At 43.3% G+C, this 23,665-nt stretch overlaps 2 protein-coding genes across 2 annotated transcripts in view; one reads left to right on the top strand and one right to left on the bottom strand.

The window, feature by feature from the left end:
• The first annotated feature begins 8,124 nt into the window (after positions 1-8,124).
• LOC142661422 (ferritin light chain, oocyte isoform-like) lies at positions 8,125-13,519 on the top strand. The gene is made up of 4 exons (XM_075838813.1): positions 8,125-8,387; positions 11,807-11,953; positions 12,248-12,373; positions 13,242-13,519. Exons 1-4 carry the CDS (start codon positions 8,286-8,288, stop codon positions 13,398-13,400), a joined length of 534 nt encoding a protein of 177 aa, XP_075694928.1. The 5' UTR covers positions 8,125-8,285; the 3' UTR covers positions 13,401-13,519.
• Positions 13,520-17,328: 3,809 nt separating this feature from the next.
• The window catches only part of LOC142662598 (circularly permutated Ras protein 1-like), a 32,681-nt gene continuing 26,344 nt past the window's right edge, over positions 17,329-23,665 (bottom strand). The window contains exons 20-25 of the mRNA XM_075840810.1: positions 22,784-22,896; positions 22,566-22,677; positions 21,849-21,989; positions 21,392-21,485; positions 20,727-20,783; positions 17,329-18,218 (exon numbers count right to left, since the gene is read on the bottom strand). Coding sequence (XP_075696925.1) covers positions 18,129-18,218; positions 20,727-20,783; positions 21,392-21,485; positions 21,849-21,989; positions 22,566-22,677; positions 22,784-22,896 — 607 coding nt within the window. The 3' untranslated portion in view covers positions 17,329-18,128. The remainder of the gene's footprint in view (positions 18,219-20,726; positions 20,784-21,391; positions 21,486-21,848; positions 21,990-22,565; positions 22,678-22,783; positions 22,897-23,665) is intronic.

Below are 23,665 nucleotides of genomic sequence, written 5' to 3'. Positions count from 1 at the left end.
TATGCCCTCAATACTTGGTCGGGGCTCCTTTTGCATGAATTACTGCATCAATGCGGCGTGGCATGGGGGCGATCAGCCTGTGGCACTGCTGAGGTGTTATCAATGCGGCGTGGCATGGAGGCGATCAGCCTGTGGCACTGCTGAGGTGTTATGGAAGCCCAGGTTGCTTTGACAGCGGCCTTCAGCTTGTCTGATACCAGGAATATATGCTGTATAGGGCTTCCCTAACCTAAATCAGTACCTCTTTATCCTGTCAGGCTCTCTGGCTCTGTTCCCAATTCCTGGGGCTACTTAAAGAGACTCCTCTGTACAATGGCCACTTGGTCAATAGTAAAAACACGCCCAATTGTCCATTAACCCCTTAGTGACCAGCCCATTTTAGGCCCTAATGACCAAGCTATTTTATTTGTTTTTCTATAGTCGCATTCAAAGAGCTATAACTTTTATATTTTTTCGTCTACATAGCTGGACTTGTTTTTTGCGGGATTAGTTGTACTTTTTAATTGCACCATTTTAGGGTACATATAATTTTTTTATTAACTTTTATTAACTTTTTTGGGGGGGTTATAAAAAAAACCTGAAATTCCACCATTGTTCCATGCGTTTTTAAATTGACGCCGTTCACTGTGCGGCGTGAATAACATGGTATCTTTATTCTATGGGTCGGTACGATTACGACGATACCACATATGTAGAGGTTTTTTATGTTTTACGACTTTTGCACAATAAAAACACTTTTGAACTAAAATTATTTGTTTTTGCATCGTCGATTTCCAAGAGCCGTGACTTTTTTATTTTTCCATCAATGTAGTGATTTTTTTGGGCTTGTTTTTGCGGGACGAGAGGTCGTTATGATTGGTACTGTTTTGGGGAACATGGGACTTGTTGATTCATTTTTATTATTACTTTTTTGGGGGGCAATGAAAAAAAATTGCAATTTCGCCTTTGTTTTTTGCGTTTTTTTTTTACGGTGTTCACCTTGCGGTTTAAATGACATATTAACTTTATTAATGGAGTCATTACGGTCGCGGCGATACCATATATGTGTACTTTTATTTTTTTTTACACTTTTACTAAATAAAACCACTTTTTATGTAAAAAAATGGTTTTATTTATTTTTTTACTGTAACTTTTATTATTAATCTTTATTTCACATTTATTATTTATTTCATTAGTCCCACTAGGGGACTTTACTGTGCGATCTTCAGATCACTGCTATAATGCTTTGGTATACTTCGTATACCAGAGCATTATTGCCTGTCAGCGTAAATCTGACAGGCATTCTATTAGGACGTGCCTCCGGCGCGTCCTAACAGGCATATGTCCAGGGCAGACCTGGGGGCTTTTATCAAGCCCCCGGCTGCCATGACAACCCATCGGAGACCCGCGATTGCATTTGCGGGCCGCCGATGGGTAACAGAGGGAGCTCACTCCATTTGTAAACAAGTTAAATGCCGCAGTCGCTATTGACGGCGGCATCTAACGGGTTAAACGTCCGCGATCGAAGTAAACTTCGATCGCGGGTGTTGGAGCAGGAGCTCAGCTGTCATCAGACAGCTGAGCCCCGGCTCCAGCCTGCACGGGACACCCGTGCAGTACTTAGACTAGGCTAATGTGAAAAGGCGTCAGCCTAGCCTAAAGCCCCTTAGTGACGAACGTGAAAAGGCGTATTGTTGGTCACTAAGGGGTTAAGTATTTAGCATAAAGCTAAAATTGCTAATAACGTGGTAAAAAATAGATTGTTTTTCAAAATAAAAACCACTGTTATCTACATTACAGCGCCGATCACATTATGTAGGAGATAGGGCACTTATAATGTGGTGACAGAGCCTCTTTAACTTCACAGATTTTGTAGTCACGGGCCCTTGTAATGTGATTTCTCTCTCTTGCTTTATCTCCTCAGTGAGTTGCTCTAACCTGTCTTCAGGGGTTTAACTGCTACGTGCGGACCTTCCAGCAGAACCGGTCACTACCGGCTCCAACTGGATCTAACTAACTACTCTGAGGGGGGAGGGCCCCCAATATTTAGACTAAACCCCTCCCACTTTCTGGAAACTTCCATCTTGCATAACATCATAAAATACATTTACGTTTTGAGGGACGCTACAACTGAACTCACACAATGAATTTTTAGCACATATTTAATTTTTTCCGCCTCCAAATTCTACCGTGTGAACCTAGCCTAAGGGTACGTTCCCACAGGCAGGATTTTTTGCAACTGCAGCAGAATTCTAAAAATCCTCAAATAATTAAAAGCCCTTTTACACTGGGCAATTATCGGGCAGACAAGTGTTCATATAACGATGAATACCTATAAAGATGTGTGAGGACATATAATGTATCCAAAACTGAAAAAATAACACACAGCACAAGGTTTGTACCATGAAAATATAAACAGAGCTTTATTACAATAAACATAACAGCATATTGACCATCAAAAGTTAAAATCCATTATACAAACAAATTAAAAAATATTATGAAGATACGAGGAGGACTACACAAATAACATGCTAGCAGTGGCGTAACTACCGCCGTAGCAGCCGTAGCTGCTGCTACGGGGCCCGTGGCATGATGGGGCCCGTGTCGCCCGCCGGCACGGGCCCCCACCATGGCCGGAGGCTCCGCTAGCAGCCGCTATGGCTGCTACAGCGCGACGCCACTGAACACGACTACGGCTGAGCAGGGAGGTATCTCCCCGCCCTGCCATTAAACAAAACACATGTATCCCCTATCCACAGGATAGGGGATACATGTGTGATCGCTGGCAGCGATAAGGAGAACGGGGGACTGAAAGTCCCCTGAAGTTCTCCATCACAAACCTCGGACTTCCGGGGTCTGTGTTGGCAGCTCTGTAGAAATGAATGGAGCGCCGGTCGCGCTTGTGCGCATGCGTGACCAGCGCTCCTTTCATTTTTATTTAGCTGCGCAGACGCCGGAAGTCAGAGGTTTGTCATGGAGAACTGCAGGGGACTTTCAGTCCCCCGTTCTCCCTATCAGTGCCAGCGATCACACATGTATCCCCTATCCTGTGGATAGGTGATACATGTCTTTTGTAGGACACGCTGTAGGTCGCATTTTTTTGGGAGGGGGGACGCTGTATGGCGTTCCCTACAGGGGGGGGCTGTATGGTGTTCCCTACAGGGGGGGCTGTATGGTGTTCTCTACAGGGGGGGGTCTGTATGGCGTTCCCTACAGGGGGGGTCTGTATCGCGTTCCCTACAGGGGGAGGCTGTATGGCGTTCCCTACAGGGGGCGCTGTATGGCGTTCTCTACAGGGGGGCTGTATGGCGTTCTCTACAGGGGGGGCTGTATGGCGTATATAGCCCCCTCTGTAGATAACGCCATACATACCCCCAAACCAAAGGCTCAGAGAACTGTACAAATCCGTAGATTGCATAGTGAGTCACACACAAAGTACATTCCTATGTGGTACTGGTCAGATGAACTGCACACCTGACCAGTACCACATAGGAATGCGCACAGATATATGTGGGCGTTTAGTGTGGAGATACTTTGTGTGTGACTCACTATGCAATCTACGGATTTGTACAGTTCTCTGAGCCTTTGGTTTGGGCTACTCCTTCTGTAACCTATATAGTCTCATTTTGGATCTATCCATATATCTGTGCACATTCCTATGTGGTACTGGTCTGGTGTGCAGTTCATCTATGGCCTTTCTTGCCCTATGATACGGTTTTTGGTGCATACATATCTCTTTTGGATTTAGTTTTCTGTACTTTACCGCATCACATGATGTTCATATTGTACTAGCATGTTATTTGTTTTATCTTCATAATATTTTTTAATTTGTTTGTATAATGGATTTTAACTTTTGATGGTCAATATGCTGTTATGTTTATTGTAATAAAGCTCTGTTTATATTTTCATGGTACAAACCTTGTGCTGTGTGTTATTTATTCAGTTTTGGATACATTATATGTCCTCACACATCTTTATAGGTATTCATCTTTGCTTTGTGATATGTGCGGACGTTTAATTTTTTGACGTATGTCTATGGTCTATATTTGTATAGGTATTCACAAGTGTTCATATTAGGCCTGATTTACACGAGCGTGTGCGTTTTGCGCACGCAAAAAAAAACGCAGTGTTTTGCGTGCGCAAAAGGCACTTGACAGCTCCGTGTGTCATCAGTGTATGATGCGCGGCTGCGTGATTTTCGCGCACCCGCCATCATAGAGATGAGGCTAGTCGACGTCAGTCACTGTCCAGGGTGCTGAAAGAGTTAACTGATCGGCAGTAACTCTTTCAGCACCCTCGACAGTGAATTCCGATCACCATATCGAGTAACCTGTTTAAAAAAAAAGAGGTTCGTACTTACCGAGAACTTCCCGGCCGTTGCCTTGGTGACGCAAAATTCACGCATTGTCTGCACTGCCCCATAGAGTAATATAGGTGCGTACGACACGCGTGAAAAGCACGCGCGTCGCACGCGCGTATATTACGCTCGTGTAAATGAGGCCTAACGCTCGTTGTCGATAATTGTCCTGTGTAAACAGGGCAACGATCAGCAGATTAACGACCAAAGGCTCAATCATCTGCTGATTGTATAGTTTCAAAAAACTGAAATATAATCGTTGTCGGCAGCACATCTCACTGTATAAATAGGGAGACGCGCTGCCGACCTGATAATAACGTATGGGGACGAGCGATCGGAGTAACGACCGCTCGTCCCCATCCATAGCTCCTTGTGACAGGAGCAATTGAGTGCCGATCAACAATCACAGAAATCTGCATCACATGCGGTTTTTACTGCATTTCCACTGTGTAAACGCTGTACAAAACACTGAACTAATCTCAACGTTCGGATTTTAGTGCAGAATTCAAAGCATACACACAGCCTCTTCGAATAGAAGCCACAGCATAAATTGACGTGATTTGCAAAATCGTATTCACTTTGCTGCTACTGTAAATGTGGCGGAATATCCGCACAGAATTCCGTTATGAAAATTCTGCAGTGTTTACGCTGTGTGGGAACCCAGCCTTAGGCTTCCTTTACGCTTTATTTATGCCTATTAGGGGGGATTCACACGAGCGTGTATTGGGTCCGTGCGGGCAGCGTGGTTTTCACGCGCCACGCACAGACCAATACAAGTCTATGGGGCAGTACAGACAGTCCGTGCTTTTTGCGCAGCGTTTGTCAGCTGCGCAAAAAGCGCGACATGCTCAATATCTCCGCGTATTTCGCGCATCACGCACTCATTGAAGTCAATGGGTGCGTGAAAACCACGCAGGTCGAACGGAAGCACTTCCGTGCGAACCGACTGAAACAGCGCACCAGCTGTCAAAAGGATGAATGTAAACAGAAAAGCACCACGTGCTTTTCTGTTTCCAAACATCCAAACGGAGTGTCTTTGAGATGAGCGAACCCGGACAACCGAACCGAACTTCACCGGGTTCGGCCGAACTCGTTTTGGCCGAACCCGGCAAAAAAATTTCTGGTACGCGATGTCAGGAGATAGTCACTGTCCAGGGTGCTGAAAGAGTTAAACTGTTTCAGCACCATGGACAGTGACTTCCGATCCCAATATACATGAACCTGTAAAAAAAAACGAAGTTCTGACTTACCGATAACTCCCGGCTTCTTCCTCCAGTCTGACCTCCCGAGATGACAATTCAGTCCAAGTGACAGCTCCAGCCAATCACAGGCCAAGCACAGGCTGCAACGGTCACATGGACTGCCGCGTCATCCAGGGAGGTGGGGCCCGATGTCAAGAGAGGCGCGTCACCAAGGACGCGTCACCAAGGCAACTGCCGGGAGGGAAGTTCTCGGTAAGTACGAACTTTTTCTTTTTTTTTAACAGGTTTCTCGATGTTGTGTTCGACATTCACTGTCGAGGGTGCTGAAAGAGTTACTGCCGATCAGTTAGCTCTTTCAGCACCTTGGACAGTGATGGGAGTCGACACACGCAGCTGTCAAGTGGTTTTTGCGCGCGCAAAACGCCGCGTTTTTTGCGTGCGCAAAAACGCAACGTTCGTCTGAATCTGCCCTTATTTGTAGAAAAAAAAACTGCATATAAAAAACAGGTACTTGTGTTTTTCTATGTATTTTCTTGTGCTGTTTTCTCTATTAATTACATTTAGAACTGGCGTTTTTTCTGCAGTTTTTTTCTGCAGTCCTATGGTAAAAACGCCCAAAACAAAGCCATATCTAGAGCATGCTGCGTTTTGAAAACAACGCCACTGACCCACAAAGCCACCAAAAGACCAGACAAACGCCACAAACAAAAAAAATCATTCTTTATTTTACTATAGATTTTATGCTAACATCTGGCTGCAGTGTTTTTTGGCTAAAAAAAGAAAAATGCAGAAGAAAACGGCAGGAAAAATGGAAAATTTAAAAAAACAAAACATTGCATTTTCCCAAAAATTTTATGTGTGCAACCACCCTTAACTCTTTCCTTTCTGGAGCGCAAAATCAAGGCTATAGCAACACGGAGTTCAATTTTTTTTCCTGTGTAAAAAAAGTTGCAAAGCATCTTGCAACCATCGCAAAAAAAAACCTGACCATGTTGGATTTTTTTGCAGTGATTGCATGGCCCCTCGTGATATTTATTTAGGGAAACGTTAAAGCAATCCTGCTATTTTACTCCAACTCGCAGGCAAGGCATAGGCCAGATTCACACAATCGTGGGGAAACTCAGACGTGCAAAATGTGACGTTTTTCATGTTCGAGGTGCCCCCGTGCGGGCTTTGTTTTCATGGATCCCCATAGACTTGAGTCTATAGAGGGATCCGTGAAAACGGAACAAAATAGGACATGTTCTATTTTTCAATACGGCCCCATTGAAATACATGTGTCCGTGAGACGGCCGTTGTTTTAACGGCCTTAGGCTATGTTTACACAACTTACTTTCCAGGGTATTTTGGAGCATAAACCGCTCGTATTACGCTCCAAAATACACTTGAATTACACCTTTAAACAACTTCCCATTGATTTCAATGGGAAATACACTGTGTAACATATATGAAGCATATTTTAAAAACTGCCTCGTAAAAATCTGCTTCTTAAAAAAGAAGTGACACTTTTTTAAAGATTTTACAAGCTCATTTTCCATTGACACTTCAAAATATGCCTTTAAAATCAAGTACGCTTTGAAAATCAGTTGAAAATTGCGTGGATTTAGAGGCTGTTTTCTATTAATATCAGCCTTCACACGGCTGTTGTTTCAACGGACCGTGTGAAGGGTCCATGAGAAAATAGAACATGTCCTATTTTTTTGCACTTCACGCATCCCTCCATAGACTTTAATCTATGAGGGATACCTGATAACGCGACCCGCAGCGCACAGCACGGATGCTCCTCGGATGTGAAAAACTTCTGCTTCTCACGTCCGAGATGCGCAACGCTCGTGTGAATCTAGCCTTAGGGTATGTTCACACGTACAAAAATTATTTTCAAGGGGTTTTTGAAGCTAAAAATGAAACGTTTAAAATGTAAACCTTTTTTGAGGCTTTTTTTTAGGCTTTTTTGAAGTGTAATTGGAAAATCAGCTCCAAAGACACTTCAAAACGTGACATGCTACTTCTTTTTACGAGGTATTTTTTTAATTCAGCAGTGTAAAATACAAGTCATGTGAACAGCACCGTGTATTTCTCATTGAAATCGATGGGAAACGGTTTGCAGGCGTATTTCAAGTGCATTTTGGAGTGTAATATGAGGCTTTTACGCTGCAAACTAGGCCTGAAAATAAGTCGTGTGACCGTACCCTTAGTCTCCACGACAACTTATTGCATGCAATGTCTTGTTATGCGATATGACACCAGATCATGTGGCTCAGGACACACAGTCTGTAGACGCAGATATTCTCTCCTGGACGAGAACCATAGGAATACATTATACGCCTTATTAAGATCACATTAGTGCTATAATCTTATACAATTTATTACCGTTGAATCCTGACCTTAGGGTGCATTTACATAAGACGATTTTTTTTTACACAGGCTGAGTATTCTTTTAACTCTTTCCTTTTCAGAGTGCACAGTGTGAACTCTCACACTGTTTTTTGCAATCCTTACTAAATTACAAGCCAATCCTAACAATGTGAGGTGGTTACATGGGTGGATTATGTTTTAGAAGACTCCACCCAGTGAGTGTATAAAAGCCAGAGAGCAGCAATACATCCAGCAGAGCAGAGAGACACCTAGACTTTCCTAGTTCTTGCTTCAACAGTGTTTGAACGGAACAGGAATTCTAATATACCTGTCCTGATCTCCAGAACCTTGTCTTATTCCCTGAGAAAACAGCTACTACTACCACCATCATCATGAGCTCCCAGATCCGCCAGAACTACCACCAAGACAGTGAGGCTGGAGTCAACCGTGCTGTCAACCTGGTGCTACAGGCCTCCTATGTCTACCAGTCCTTGGTGAGTATATGAACACACTCTTCAGGTTTCAGCTGTTGTGGAACTACAAGTCAATGCATGCCCTATTACAAGATGGCTTGAGTTTATGCATGGGGTTATAGTTTCTTATTGTATAATGTTTAGAATATCTGTAGTTCCATGAAGGACTCTTGCAGTTGTCCTCCTATTAGGGCGCTGTAGGTGTTTTATAATAGGCCGGAGTAAGGGTTTGAGTTCTTAGAACTTGAGGAATCTCCTGTTCTGCGTCTCCTTGCAGAGCTGGTAAGATGTTTCCCGAACCTTTACTATGACCGTAGTAATCTGTTATGTCTGCATTGTTATTAAGAATGATGGGGGCGTGACATACAATCCACATTTTTATTGTCCTTATTCAATATTCTACTTCTTCCAATCCTATTATCATCTTGCATGTTCTAGGAAACTAACAGGATCTCTCCCTGTTGGTGTCCTGAGCAGTTTATACTGTTAATAAAAAAATAAACTCCCTGCTCTTACCTTGTATGTCTTTCAGCTATACCCAGCTGTTAAAGGGGTGGTACCATGTCAGTAAGTGATGGCATATCCCTAGTATATGCCATCACTTACTGACTGTAGGGGTCAAACTGTTGCAACTCCTTTAAGAATAAATGTGAACTATATTAATGTGAAGCTGTTTTGGCAAACGTGCTTTTTAATCTTTACCGGCGGCGCGCTGCTAGAGAGTTTGGCGTATTCGTGAGCAGATGCTCCCCACGCAGTCTCTCCAACTGCTTCGCATTAGCAGATAATTTATATACCACTAAAATCCATATGTCTTTTACTTCTCAGAGGGGACAGTTGCCCTTTAGGAGGTGCCGCTCCCTTTAGGAGGTGCCGCTCCCTCATTCTTTGTTGTAAAAAAACAGCTTTGTTTTCTTAAATGCTGCGTGTGAAGCAACCCTTCGGGTAGGTTCACATGCTTGACCAAAAAATGCCTGAAAATACGCAGCCGTTTTCAAGGGAAAACGGCTCCTGTTTTTTGCGGCTCTTCTTACGGACGTTTTTGGAGCTATTTTTCTATAGTCAATGAGAAACTGCTCCAAAAGCGTCCCGAGAAGTGACATGCACTTTCTCGCGGGCGTCTTTTTACGTGCCGTATTTGGAAAATGAGGTGTAAAAACACTATCGGAACAGAACGCCGTATTTACCATTGAAATCAATGGGTAGATGTTTGGAGGCGCTCTGCTTCTGATTTTATTTTTTTTCGGGCCGTTTACAGCCTGAAAAACGGTGGAAAATGAGCCGTGTGAACATACCCTTATTAAAAAAAAAAAATTCTGAAAATAGAGGTTTTCAAGGGAAAAGGGCTCCTGATTTTCTGTTTTTTTTTTTGTTTTTTTTTTTTAGCAACTCGTCTTTCGTGGTGTTTTTTACGGACGTTTTTGGAGCTGTTTTTCTATGGAGTTAATAGAAAACGGCTCAAGGAGTGACATGCACTTCACAGGCTTTTTATTTCGTTTTTTTTTTTTAAAAAAAAATTTATATGCAGTCTTTTTTTCAAAACGGCGGCATAAAAAAAAAAAAATGCCCTGTCAGAACAGAACGCTGTTTTTCCCATTTGAAGTCAATGGGCAGCTTGTTTGGAGGCATTCTGCTCCCAATTATTTCCCCCCCCCCCCATCTGTTTATGGCCCGAAAAATGGATGAAAATGAGCTGTATGAACATATCCTCATGGTATGTGGCTTGAAAATGCCATAAATGTTAAGATGGAGTCCGACTGCTAGGACTCGCTCTGATCACTAGAATGAAGGGGCTGTAGCACTCTTTATTAAGAGACACCTGGTTAATCCCTCAGACTATAATGGCTCAGAGTAAGTGCAGCCTAAAGGGCTTTGTCTTGACAAACTCTTGGCATATTCTAGTTTAATGTTGCCCAACCAGGTTCCCTGAACTGGACTGAAAGACGTTTACCTACTTTGATGTAAGGCCTTGTTTACACAGTGCATATTCTGGAGCTTCCTTTTTTTTTTTTTTTTTTTTTTTAAGCCAAGACCAGGAACAGAAAACAGTGTACATACATCTCCATTCCTGGTTTTGGCTTGCAAAATATGCACTGTGTGAACAAGGTCTAAATCAGATGCCATAACTACGTGGAGTTTAAGTTGTTTCTCTAAACTATATAAAATATTACATTCAGGGGTATAACTAGGATTTATAGGACCCCATTGCAAAGTCCAAACTCCCCCACTACCTGGCTGAGCAGCAATCGAGGCATAGAAAGTAGTGCCATATAGCAGCTGTCCTACACAAAGGACAACTTACATAGTAGAACTGACAGTGTCAACCCAACATATTGCTGCTATAGTTAGGACCAAGAGAACAATCTGTAGTCCAGATATCTGCTCATGTATGAAGACCTGACAGGTTCTCGTCATGAGCTTGTTTCTTTGTTTTGGCCATGGGATGAAGCGTTGCTAAGGTATTTAGTTTTGCTTGTATGAGAGCCACGATGCATAAATCTAACAAGCCGTATATTATACTACAGGTGTGCAACTATAAGGTGTTTATGTACCGTAGCTTTTAAAAGCATAAAAGTTGGGCAGGACATCTGTAGGTTTTTGCCTAGGGTGCAAATTATGTATCTAAAAGATATTAAAAAAAACAGTCTTTAAACTGCATAATTAAGAACACTAGAAATTAGTGGGGAGGCGCAGGAGGGGACAATTAACTGACTGTCCATATGACCACTATCGTGGTGAACACAAGGGGGGTGGGACACATGCTGAAACCAGTACCGTAGTCCCCAACAGTGAGAGTCTCGCCCCTTAGGCATCATTTACACGAGCGTAATATACACGCGTGCGACGCGCGTGCTTTTCACGCGTGTCGTACACACCTATATTGGGCTATAGGGGCATGCAGACAGTCCGTGAGTCCGCTGCGTAAAACTCACGACATGTTCTATATTTCCCCGTTTTTCACGCATCACGCACCCATTGAAGTCAATGGGTGCGTGAAAAGCATGCAGGTCGCACGGAAGCACTTCCGTGCGAACTGCGTGGTTCGCGCAACAGCTGTCAAACTCTGAATGTAAACAGAAAAGCACCACATGCTTTTCTGTTTACAAACATCCAAACGGAGTGTCGTAATGATGGCGGCTGCACGAAAATCATGCAGCCGCGCATCATACGCTGCTGACACACAGAGCTGTTAAGTGCATTTTGCGCATGCAAAACGGCGCATTTTTTTGCGTGCGCAGAACGCACACGCTCGCCTTAGTTTGGATCATGACCTTTAGGGCTGATTCTGAGTCTTGACCTTCTTCCGTCTCTGAGGTGGTTGTGTACAAGACTTTCTGGTAAAGTGTCTGAACTGAAATGATGGAAATCTCATCTCACAAGATTCTTCAACTTTACAATGTTCCAAGTTTGCTTTAATTATTGAATGTTTTCTATCATAGCAATTCTACTTTGACCGGGATGACGTGGCATTGGCCAAGTTCTCTAAATTCTTCCATGAACGGTCTGAGGAAAAGAATGAACAGGCTGAGACGTTTCTGAAGTTCCAGAACAAACGTGGAGGACGTATAGTTCTTCAAGATGTCAAGGTGAGAACATCTACTGTGGGGCTTGTAGACTTTACTTATAACGTGAGTGCATTCGCTCAATGTCCATGAAGGTCCCAAGAAGGCATCTACAGTCCTGAAAGATATAAAGCACTTTGCTTCAGTCTTGCATACATGGTTGTAACTAGATGACGTGTCCTGTATTGCACAAGTTTGGAAAGCTATTTCTGCACCTATTGACATGGAAGGAAGTCGTTTTTTTTCTTTCAGGTTATGCATTATTTAAATCTAGAACTAGTATTTCTACTAAATTAGTAAAATGTGTTTCCTCTTCAGAAACCTGAGGCCGATGAGTGGGGAAATGGCACCAGTGCTATGGACTATGCCTTGAAACTTGAAAAGAGTGTAAATCAGGCTTTTCTGGACCTCCACAAGATTGCTACAGACCATGCTGACCCTCATGTAAGTCTGAACTTCTTGGACATAGAATGACAATCAGCATTACTTCACCCCCTGCCCAAATTCAACTTATACTATTTTTATTTTTTTTCTGAATTACAAATACAACATGGTAGTTAGTAGTTCTTCGATTGTCTTGTTTAGGATTTAAGCCATTTAGAGGTGATCAGGACATGGTCCTTCATTTATAAAATGGCTATATGCCTCCCACTGTTTAAATCCAGGAGATGTGTAATGTTAATACCTTTTTGTTTTAAAATCTGTACAGAACTCCTGGGCAAGCTATCTACTTCAGCTCAGGGGTGCACAACCTGCAGTGGGGGGGCACAACTGGCCCGCATTTCAATTCTGTGGCCCACAACCATTGAGAGGCTTGTACATTTATTGGGGGGCACTGTGGCTGGCTCTATTATAGGGGGGAACTGTTTGGCCATTTTGTCTCTTCCTCTCAGAGTGACAGTGGAGCAGAAGACTCCCATCCTCTGGATATTAGGTGGTTGTCCACTCCCAATCAGACATTTGACCTACTGTTAGTTCATGAATGAGATGAGAATACTTTTTTTTTTGCAGCCTTTGGGAATGGTAGACTGACAATTTGGCCCTTTAATAGAGCTAAAGCAGTTCTAGTTCAACAGGTTTTCTAGAGAACCCCTTCTCTAAATTCAGCAGATCTTCCCTCACTAACTTATTGGCTCTGGGTCATAGTTCTCTGAGAGGGACCACTGACATCTATGTTCCCTGATAGGCCAAATGGACATGGGCTGTGAATTTAGAAAAATCTAGATTGGGGTTTTAAATTAACTTGGTCTGAAGCGCTTGAATCAGAGGATAAGTTTAGTGCGGTGAAATAACTAATCACTTCCACATACAGATGTGTGACTTCCTAGAGAATGAATATCTGAAGAAGGAGGTGGAACTGATCAAGAAACTGGGAGACAACATTACAAACCTGAAGCGTGTGAAGGCAGCTGAGGATGGCATGGGAGAATACCTGTTTGACAAGCTGACCTTGGGAGAGGACAGCGAATAATGTCCTAGTTCTGATTATGCAAGAGCTGTAGTGTTACCATCAAAGGGAAGGGATGAGATCTCTGGAATGAGTGACGTGCATGCTCTCAAATCTATAATAAAATTGTGTAAGCAGCAAAACATTGTACATGGTGTCTGTATTTCTTGGAGAAAAAAAAAAACTTAACTATAGAAGGTACTTTATAACTGGACATATTTAATAATGATGGAAGAGCTTAATGAAATTTTACTGGAGTTACGTTTTTCTGGTGCTGACTGGTACCCTTGCCCCCTCATGGAGATGGGCAGCACAACCATGGGTATGTAGTGTTACTCCACTCCTGCAGTAGCTAATACCTGCCTATACAAGTAAATGGAAATGTGAGTGCAGTGATTCAATGCCAGATCTTTCCCCACCCCACTGACTTATTACTGTACAAACCATACTTACCAGAATGCAAATCACCAGTGCAAGATATGTATTGTAATACAGGCGTTCTCTGCAACAGTAATTCATAGGTGTGTTCGGTCTTGGACAAAGTTCTTGAGAACCATATACCACACCATGGTGCATTCTGCAATTTTTGTATAACTTCTGTATACCACCATAACTCTATACATGGCTCTACTGAAATACATTAACACTGTTATATTTAGGATCCATATAATACAGATCACAAATACAATCATGTGCATAAGGTCTTGGGCTTTGTTTACATCTACACAATGGCTTCTGTCAGGGGCGTAGCTAAAGGCTCATGGGCCCGGGTGCAAGAATGCGGCTTGGGGGCGCCCCCCCCCACGCCGGGTGGAGGATCCTTTGCCTCCTCCGGTGTGTGCTATGAGTGACTCGGCGCAGACAGGCGCGATGATGCTACATCCTGCCTGCTTCAAGCGGCTCAGGGCACAGTGAATGCTGGAGCAAGGAGACATCAGCTCCTTGCTCCAGCATTGAATGGAACCGGGACCTTGGTGAGTGACTCTCTGTGGAGAGAGGTGCTGTAATTTACCGCCCCCCCCCCCCCTATAGCTACACCACTGGCTTCTGTCCGTAGTTGAAGGGTGCCCTACACACCACATCGACATGTAATGGGGTCTCACGATGCTGTCCGAATTGATGGCAAGAATAGCAGTACATGCTGCGTTACTGTCAAAAGTGTAAAACCCCCAACAGAACACCTGAGGGGGCAACATACCTTAACTTTACTATACCAAGTCAGTTTATCGTGCTTCTAAGCTGCCCCAGTAAAACATAAATGCTGTCGTAGCAAAATATCCAGGATTACCAAGTGCTGAATATTACCAGCCATAATTTCCCATCCTTAAAGGAGTTGTCCCACTAGTAAACGTTTGTTGCAGTGTAACAAAGAAATAAATATTTGTTTTGGAATTTTCTTAATACAAAATGCTCACTTTTGCAAAATATTCCCTATAATTATAATGGTGCCCCCTGGAGTTCAATCTGTAGAACATGGTGACAAACCTGAGGAAGGACACATACTTGGCTCCACTCTTTGCAACTGCCACAGGGTTGCCAACCTCCACTTCAGAAATTTCTGGACAACTGAGCTAAAATTCACGGGCAGACAAATTTTACGGGCTCATTACAAAATCATTGCCAGTGCAGTGTGCTAGGAGTGACTCCCCCCAATCACCGCTCTGCTTGTATCTTTCCCCCGCTAACTTGCGTGATTTCTCAGATTTTTCTCCACCTGGCCCAGACCACTGTGACTACTTATTCCAGCCACGTCTAGTCTCTGCAGAATTTGACTGACATGTTGGTTTTTCTCTCTCTCGCTCTTCCTGCTTCCTCCTATACCCCATCCTCTAAACAACTCGTAATCCAGATGGTAATGATCCCTTAGTGCTCGACAAAATAAAAGTGCCCCATCAGTAACCATGCCCCATGCAGATAACTAGCCGCACAGCACCCCCCCCCCTTGAAGATGGCTGCACAGTGCCCCCCCTTGAAGATGGCTGCACAGTGCCCCCCCTTGAAGATGGCTGCACAGTGCCCCCCCTTGAAGATGGCTGCACAGTGCCCCCCTTGAAGATGGCTGCACAGTGCCCCCCCTTGAAGATGGCTGCACAGTGCCCCCCCTTGAAGATGGCTGCACAGTGCCCCCCCTTGAAGATGGCTGCACAGTGCCCCCCCTTGAAGATGGCTGCACAGTGCCCCCCCTTGAAGATGGCTGCACAGTGCCCCCCCTTGAAGATGGCTGCACAGTGCCCCCCCTTGAAGATGGCTGCACAGTGCCCCCCCTTGAAGATGGCCGCACAGTGCCCCCCCTTGAAGATGGCCGCACAGTGCCCCCCCTTGAAGATGGCCGCACAGTGCCCCCCCTTGAAGATGGCCGCACAGTGCCCCCCCTTGAAGATGGCCGCACAGTGCCCCCCCTTGAAGATGGCCGCACAGTGCCCCCCCTTGAAGATGGCCGCACAGTGCCCCCCCTTGAAGATGGCTGCACAGTGCCCCCCCTTGAAGATGGCTGCACAGTGCCCCCCCTTGAAGATGGCCGCACAGTGCCCCCCCTTGAAGATGGCCGCACAGTGCCCCCCCTTGAAGATGGCCGCACAGTGCCCCCCCTTGAAGATGGCCGCACAGTGCCCCCCCTTGAAGATGGCCGCACAGTGCCCCCCTTGAAGATGGCCGCACAGTGCCCCCCTTGAGGATGGCCGCACAGCGCCCCCCCCTTGAGGATGGCCGCACAGCGCCCCCCCTTGAGGATGGCCGCACAGCGCCCCCCCTTGAGGATGGCCGCACAGCGCCCCCCCCCCTTGAGGATGGCCGCACAGCGCCCACCCCCCCTTGAGGATGGCCGCACAGCGCCCACCCCCCCTTGAGGATGGCCGCACATCGCCCCCCTTGTAAATAGCCGCGCAGCGCCCCCACCCACCCCCTTGTAGATAGCCGCACAGGTGATCATACGGCGGAGGATCACTTTTGAGTGGGGTTGGTGATGGCACATGACTGGACCAGTCCAGTACCTGACCATGTCAGGTGACTTGATTGGTTCACTCCCGTCACCGACCTAACTTGGCGGCGGCCGGCCTGCATATTTTCAGATTCCACAGAATCTGAAAATATGCCTGGCCACAGCCTACTATTCCTTTGCACTGTGTACATTTTGGCGCATGCGCAGTGCAAAGTTCCAGTAGACTGCAGAAAAACCACGGGCGGTGCTTTTTTCTGACTGACTCTACGGACAGCAGGAAAAACACCAGTTTTTGCGTACTGTCCATAAATTTACGGACGGTTGACAACCCTGAACTGCCACCAACCAGTGGAAGAACGCTTATTCAGAAATGCAGCTTGTTGTCTTCGTTTATATAGGGCTGGGCTTTATTACTTTTTGTCACTTACATAGCACCAACATATTCCACAGCGCTGTACGGAGGTTTTTCTTACTTACAATTGAAATTCCTTATGTATATTTTTTGGGGTGTGAGGAAACACAGGGAGAACATACAAACTCCATGCAGATGTTTGTTTTGAACCCTGTGCTGTAAGACAACAGTGTGAGCAAATGTGCTGCCCTGTAACGTGGGGCATTTGGAAAGCTTCTACTAGGGGAGGCAGTAAAACAAAAATATGCCTATACAAGCAAGCAGGGAGGAGCTGCAGCAGAAAGGACACGCCCCTGAGCTGCCGGCCTAAAAAAAATCTAGCCGAGAAATGAATGGGGAGATCTCTGAGTCCATGTATGATACAGGGCTGGTTCTAGCTTTGTTAGAAGGATTGTCATGCGTTATATTGTGTCTGACTTTTATTTATTTTCCATTCTGGGAATACCCCTTTAATAGGTTGGGTTTCCATGATTGAGCAGATGTACACAAACTTGGGATTGTCAGACCATCCCAAGCAACAGTTGCAGTGGTGAGAACCATGCCGCCAGTACAAAATACACTATACCATAATAAAATTTATTGTATATACATTCTTCTGTCAGTGCTTTTTTTTTTAATATATATTTAAAAAAATTATAATCAAATACAATATTAACATGTAATCTGTTGGAGTGAAGAATACAATGACCGTCATAGTTAAGACACTTTATGCAGTAAAAACTGGAGCACTCCTAAACCCAGGGCAGAAAAGCCATCAATAAAGCTGTCCTTGTTTTCAGAGTTCCCGTTTCAGTAGTGCAGTCCCAATTCTGAGACGTCTTCCACGCTCCCAATGGATGTCTTTGGGCGGTGGACCAGACAGTTGATTCAGCTTTGATGTGACATTGTGCAGATGCCCTATTAAACTTGGCCTGGCTTGGTGCTACTTTCCCATTAAAAGATCTTATAGTGTAGACTCTGTATATAGTATGTACATTCAGACATCTTGTTCATAGACTTCTGTGTTGCTGCAGAACCTCTTTTTGATATGCTGATATACTTAACATTAAAACTCAGTGGGGGAAATATATTAAGACTTGGGTGTCAAATGGCAGTCTTAAACTAATGTACAGTGGTGGAATATGTGCCAAATATATTAGGTGCACACCTCTTAATATACAGTATATGGCGCATCTTTGGCTGTCCATGGGATAGAAATGCAAGTCTACACCTGCTCTGAGCAACTGTAGATTTGCGCAATAACTTAAGCCAGTTCCTGGTAAATTATGATAACTTTGTTCTGGTTGAGGTTCCCATTCCTTTTGGCTTAGCCGCGCTTATTTTTCTCAACACATTTAGAAAGTGACGAGAAAAGTCAAATGGTGTAAATCTGTTTCAATATTTCCCACACTTTTTTTTATTATTATTCTGTCTGGTTTTTTAGTTTACTCAACACTTTGTTTTTGGCTCTCTTCATATGGAATATCATTTTTGCCATTTCGTCTGAAAAAGTCTGGAATACAAAGAATTATTACATCAATATCATGCCATATCACACAATTTTATAGTTTATAAATAGATCTAAGAATTCACTACATTAGGCCCCAGTCCTCTTCCTCTGGGGGACTGTCAAGAGGCCACTCACATACACATAATATAACATATTTAATACAATGTGTATGGCAAAATTGAAATCAGATTATTGTGTCAGAAAGAGGGGGGGACCAATTAAAGGGAGTGTATCAGCAAGCAATAGCATTACTTAATTCAGGTTTTTATTACACACCTTTTAAAAAATGTTGGTGGTATTTTTTTTGTGACTGTCCACATGAAAAATAAATCACACTGGCCAATAGAGCCCGCACTATAAGGCCTTATTTACACGAGCGTTTCGCCCCTCGGCCGTGAAAAACTACAGTTTTTCACATCCGAGGTGCATCCGTGCTCGGCGCTGCGGGACACGATGTCTCGCATCCCCCATAGATGAGTCTATGGAGGGATGAGTGATGCGTGAAAAGATAGTACATGTCCTATTTTCCCACGGACCCTTCACACGGTCCGTTGAAACAACAGCTGTGTGAACGGCCACATTGAATTACATAGGTCCGTGGGACGGCTGCTGATTCAACGGTCATCCCAGGGACATTTAACCCAGTCGTGTAAATAAGGCCTTAGCTGATCTTTCCTGTTCTCCATAGCTCACTTCTCAGCTTTGCAGTACATACAGGCAAAGGATAAGGAGAATCATCTCCTTATCATTAGAGATAATAACAGATCTAATGTATTACTGAAAGTCTAGAAAAGGTAGCATCGAAAGACTATACACTGAAAAGGCCCCGTTCACATTTATTCGCTATGTTTAGAATGTACGTCAGAAAAACTCCCAGCATACATGCTGAACGTGTACATAGAGCTCCATTAGCACGACGGAGGCCAAAAGAATATCCCTTTTGCCTCCGTCGGGCTGGTAAACGTACGCCATAGTCGGGAGGAGGGGTGTATGGAGCATGCTCATGGGCAGCAGAAAGGGGTTAAATAGATACCATATTAGTCTCCAGATCGTGACATATCTGTTTAACGTAAACCATTATAGTCTGTGGTGACGGATGTCACTATTAGGACATCCGTTACAGCCTACGTTTTAACTTGTGTCGGGAGCTTTTACCGGCATAGATGTAAAAATGTAGTGCAATAAATGTGATGTGAAGGGGGCCTAAGGCTCTGTATGCAGCTCCTCTGGTCCTTGGGGGAGGGTCTTTACTCCATCACTTCCTGGAGACTGTAAAAATCAATGAGATTTCTCATCAATTGATTACCATTTTTTTCAGCTGCCATAAAGCACACCTGGCTGTACTGGCTACACAGGAAGAAAGAGTGTGTCTCTAATATGGCCACCCTGAGAAGAGGTTTTACAAATAAAAAATAGCTACATTTTAAAAAATAAAAAAATAAATAAACATGATTTATCATCTATATACTTATTTCTAAGTAATCCCCTAATGACGGCCAATTTCGTATATTTATTTTTTGTCGACATAGCCATATGTGGGCTTGTTTTTTGCGGGATAAGTTGTAGCTTTCATGCCACCATTTAATGTACCATATAATGTACTGGGAAACGGAAAAAAAAATTGTAGGGTAAAATGGGCAAAAAACAGCGATTTATTTTTTTTTGGGAGGTTTTGTTTTTGCCGTGTCCATCAGGCAGTAAAAAACGACATGTTCACTTACTCTATGGGTTGATACGATTACGGCGATACCACATTTATATGTTTTACCACTCTTATAAAAAAAAAATATTTGTATAAAAAATAATTTCTTGTGTCGCCATATTCTGAGAGCCATAACCTTTTAATTTTTCAGTCAATTGAATGATGTGAGGGCTTATTTTTTGTGGGGCGAGCTGCAGTTTTTATTGGTACCATTTTGGGGTACATGCCACTTTTTGATTGCTTTTTATTCCATTTTTGAGGGAGCTAAAGTAACCAAAACACAGCAATTTGGGTGTTTTACTTTTTTTTACCGTGTTCACCGAGCGGGTTAAAAACATTATATTGTAATAGTTCGGACTTTTATGGCTACGGCGATGCCAGTTCTGTTAAGTTTTTATTTATTTTTACATTACTTTAAGGAAAAAATGGGAAAAGGTTTTTTTTTTAACTTTTAATATATTTTTTTGGGGAATTTAACTGTTTTTTACTAGTTCCCTTAGGGGACTTGAACCAGTGATCATTGGATTGCTTACATAATATACTGGAATACTAATGTATTGCCGTATATTGTGTTTCTTACAGTTAGGGCTTCATAGGATTACAAAGAGGGCAGACCTGAGGGCCTTCATTAGGCACCCAGGCTGCCATGACGACCATCGGCACCCTGCGTTTGGGGGGGGGGCAATGCTACAACGGACAGGGCAACCCTTCTCATTCTAATGCTTTAGATGTCGTGATTGACTGCAACATCTAAGGGATTAAATGGGTGGAATCATGTGAAGCCTATTTATTATAGGTCTATGACTTACCTTTATGACATGAACTTCTACGTTGCTACCCTCACCAGTTTTCTCCGATGATTTCTCCTGAAAACAAAAAGTATGTAGCCGCCAGAATGTAGAATTATTGTCTAGTCCTGAATAAAATCTGTATTTGTTGAAGCCCCAATGCAAAATCAGAAACAGGTTCCTATACCGACCATGTGCTATATAGAATACTGGTGTTTTTCTATGTGACAGAGGGGCCTTTGGGCCCTGATGTGACTGCTACATTTGCACCCCTATAGCTATACCCCTGGATAGTTTTATATTCTACCTCAATATTGCTTGTGTTGCTTTTGATTACCCCTTAATATCTCCTGTGTCAGTGATCAAGAAGACTTCATAGACCTCACAAAATACTCCAAGCACTCCTGTTCTCCAAGACATTGGGTTGTTACTTGTTGGAAGCAAGAATGAATCAATATGGAAGAAACTTGAGACCGCCAACTTGCTCAACTCCCATCACATAACATGTGTAAAGATACAAGCAAGGGTATATCCCACGCTAAATATATTCTTGAAGCACATCTCACCTATCACTATAGATTAAATCATATTAAAGTATTAGATTTTTCAGGATCCTGTTTCTCAATATAACCGCTATCTCAGCTAAATCATCCGCTGCACTTATAACATATCATTATTGTACGAACCTTCATATACACCTGTAGATCTTCATAGATAGGAGCCATAGAGTTCTCCCAGTCTTCATACACAACACCATGAGCCTCATACTTCTCATGTCTCCTGAGAAGTTCACAAAGATGTCATGGTACAACCACGGATAACAAATAAGTCTACAAGTTAGACCTGGATCGGTTGTCTAGTATGCAAATAAATGTTCTTATCAATATCAAATGGGTGGATTAAAATAAAGGATGAAGGCCTACGCTGCTGACTTTGTGGCTCTGGTACTGTATTTGCCAAGGTTATGTTGTATGCATGCCCAAACTATAGGCTGATGTGTGCGCTAACACAATGCTATATACAGTAGGCTACTCAACCATAGAGCTAAAACACAACTTTGGATTCCTGGTACTAACCAATGAATAGACTGCTCCAGTTTGTTTGCCCTGTGATGCATCATCGTCCTAATCCTGCATTACTTACATTACCAGGTCTATTAATTCTTTCAACTCCAGGGCCACATTTCTGGCTTCATTCACATGTCCTTCCATTGTAAGACGAGCACTGAACTGAACACTGTGGATCTGCAGAACGCTCAGATCAATGGATTCCAGAGCAGCAGTACTGAAATGAACAGAAATAGATGAAATCTGAGCAACGTCCGGGAATCATGCCTTTAAGGTTAGGTTTACTAAACATAGAAATCGCAATGCAAAAAATAACAATAAAACCTGAAAAATCAATAACATGAACATACTGAAATGTATTTGCTTTTTTTGGTCGGCGCTCCCTAATCACTTGACTACGTATACAGCTCGGTCTATAATTCTATTACCATGTTACATCTCAGAGCAATCTGCATGTACAGAGCAGCAATACAGCATCCATAAAAGTCTATGTGGTCCTACTGCACCATCGTACGCTTCCAATTTTATCCTGAGGCATAAGAAAAAATTCCTGTCAGATTGGGATCCTGCTCCATTGGATGCCATATTTTAGAAATATTGGGAGAATAACTTTATAATACAGTGCCATACGGAGGCTCCATACAGCGGCACATGGAGTGCGCATGGCTAGGCTCTGTGTGTCTCCATACAAGCTCCATGTACTCTGTCGTGTGCTTGAGGCCATAATTCAAGTCTAATCCATTTTAAAGTTCTTCCAGCATCATCTTGGAAAGTCAGTTCTGACATCCCTTACCTATCATTTGTGACTGGCCTTCTCTGGCTGAGGATCCGCCATCTACTTCTTCCATCTGGGAGGGTGTAAGTTAAGTGTAATTGTATTGGTAGCTGCGAGTATCGAAGCACTTCTGTTGCCAAAAAAAACAAACTGTTGCAGCCGTCAAGAGTTACATATATGGTTAAAACGTTAGTTTAGATTTTACATTTTGAATTTTTACATTTTTTCCAACAAACCTTTAATCTTGGATGAATGGATATCAAATTCTGTAGATAGAACAGTGTCAGCAGTTGTGCTACCGAAAGTCCTTTCCAGCACAGACTGATTATTTCCCTCATATAGGAAGTACCTAAATAGAAAAATAACAAAACAATAAGTGTTAAAGGGCTGGTATGATAGCGGGGTTCATTTACTCGTGTCACCCACTTTTACTACCTCCTTTATTAATCAGGGTCACTAGGGTTATGCCTAGTTCCCCTACCTTTTTCTTATACTAACGTTAGTCTCCTCCTTTACTACTAAGTAAGCGTATACTTCACAGTAAATAAAGGGTAATATTTATTACTAACAATAATCACACTTACACATAAAATACACAGAACACAGTAACCGATCACAGTATAGTATCAGTATACCCCAATATATATAACAAGTTAATATATACTGAGTATACTCACACTATGCGTAGTACAGTATAAACACAGTATCACAATCCTACTTTATACCACCACCCACTTACCTAAACATGGCGTGCATTCACTCATGCTTGCTTCTGTGAGACCCTCCCCCCACCTGTCTCTAACTAAAATACATAGAAGTTACGTTACAATACAACACACATGCTCACTGTTTCTGTCCCACTCCCTCCTAGTATAACTCACTTCCTCCTAGTATAACTGTCCCTGTACAATAAGGGTTAATCAGGTAAGTGTTGTGTAGGCAGTTGGGTCACCAGCCCGTTGTGTAGGGGGGAGAAGTAAGGGGTAAGTGTATAGGGGGAGTGAGGTGAAGGGTTAAGTGTGTAGGGTGGAGAGGGTTACATGTAGCTGCTGCTACACGTGGATACTTAGCGGTTCATGTGGTCCAAAGTTGGTCTCTGTTGAGGGAGGCAGGAAAAA

The sequence above is a fragment of the Rhinoderma darwinii genome, chromosome 10, assembly GCF_050947455.1.
Source record: "Rhinoderma darwinii isolate aRhiDar2 chromosome 10, aRhiDar2.hap1, whole genome shotgun sequence".
In the NCBI taxonomy this organism is placed as follows: domain Eukaryota; kingdom Metazoa; phylum Chordata; class Amphibia; order Anura; family Rhinodermatidae; genus Rhinoderma; species Rhinoderma darwinii.
The sequence above is the reverse complement of the archived record's forward strand: the minus strand, read 5'-3'. Positions and strand labels throughout refer to the sequence as shown.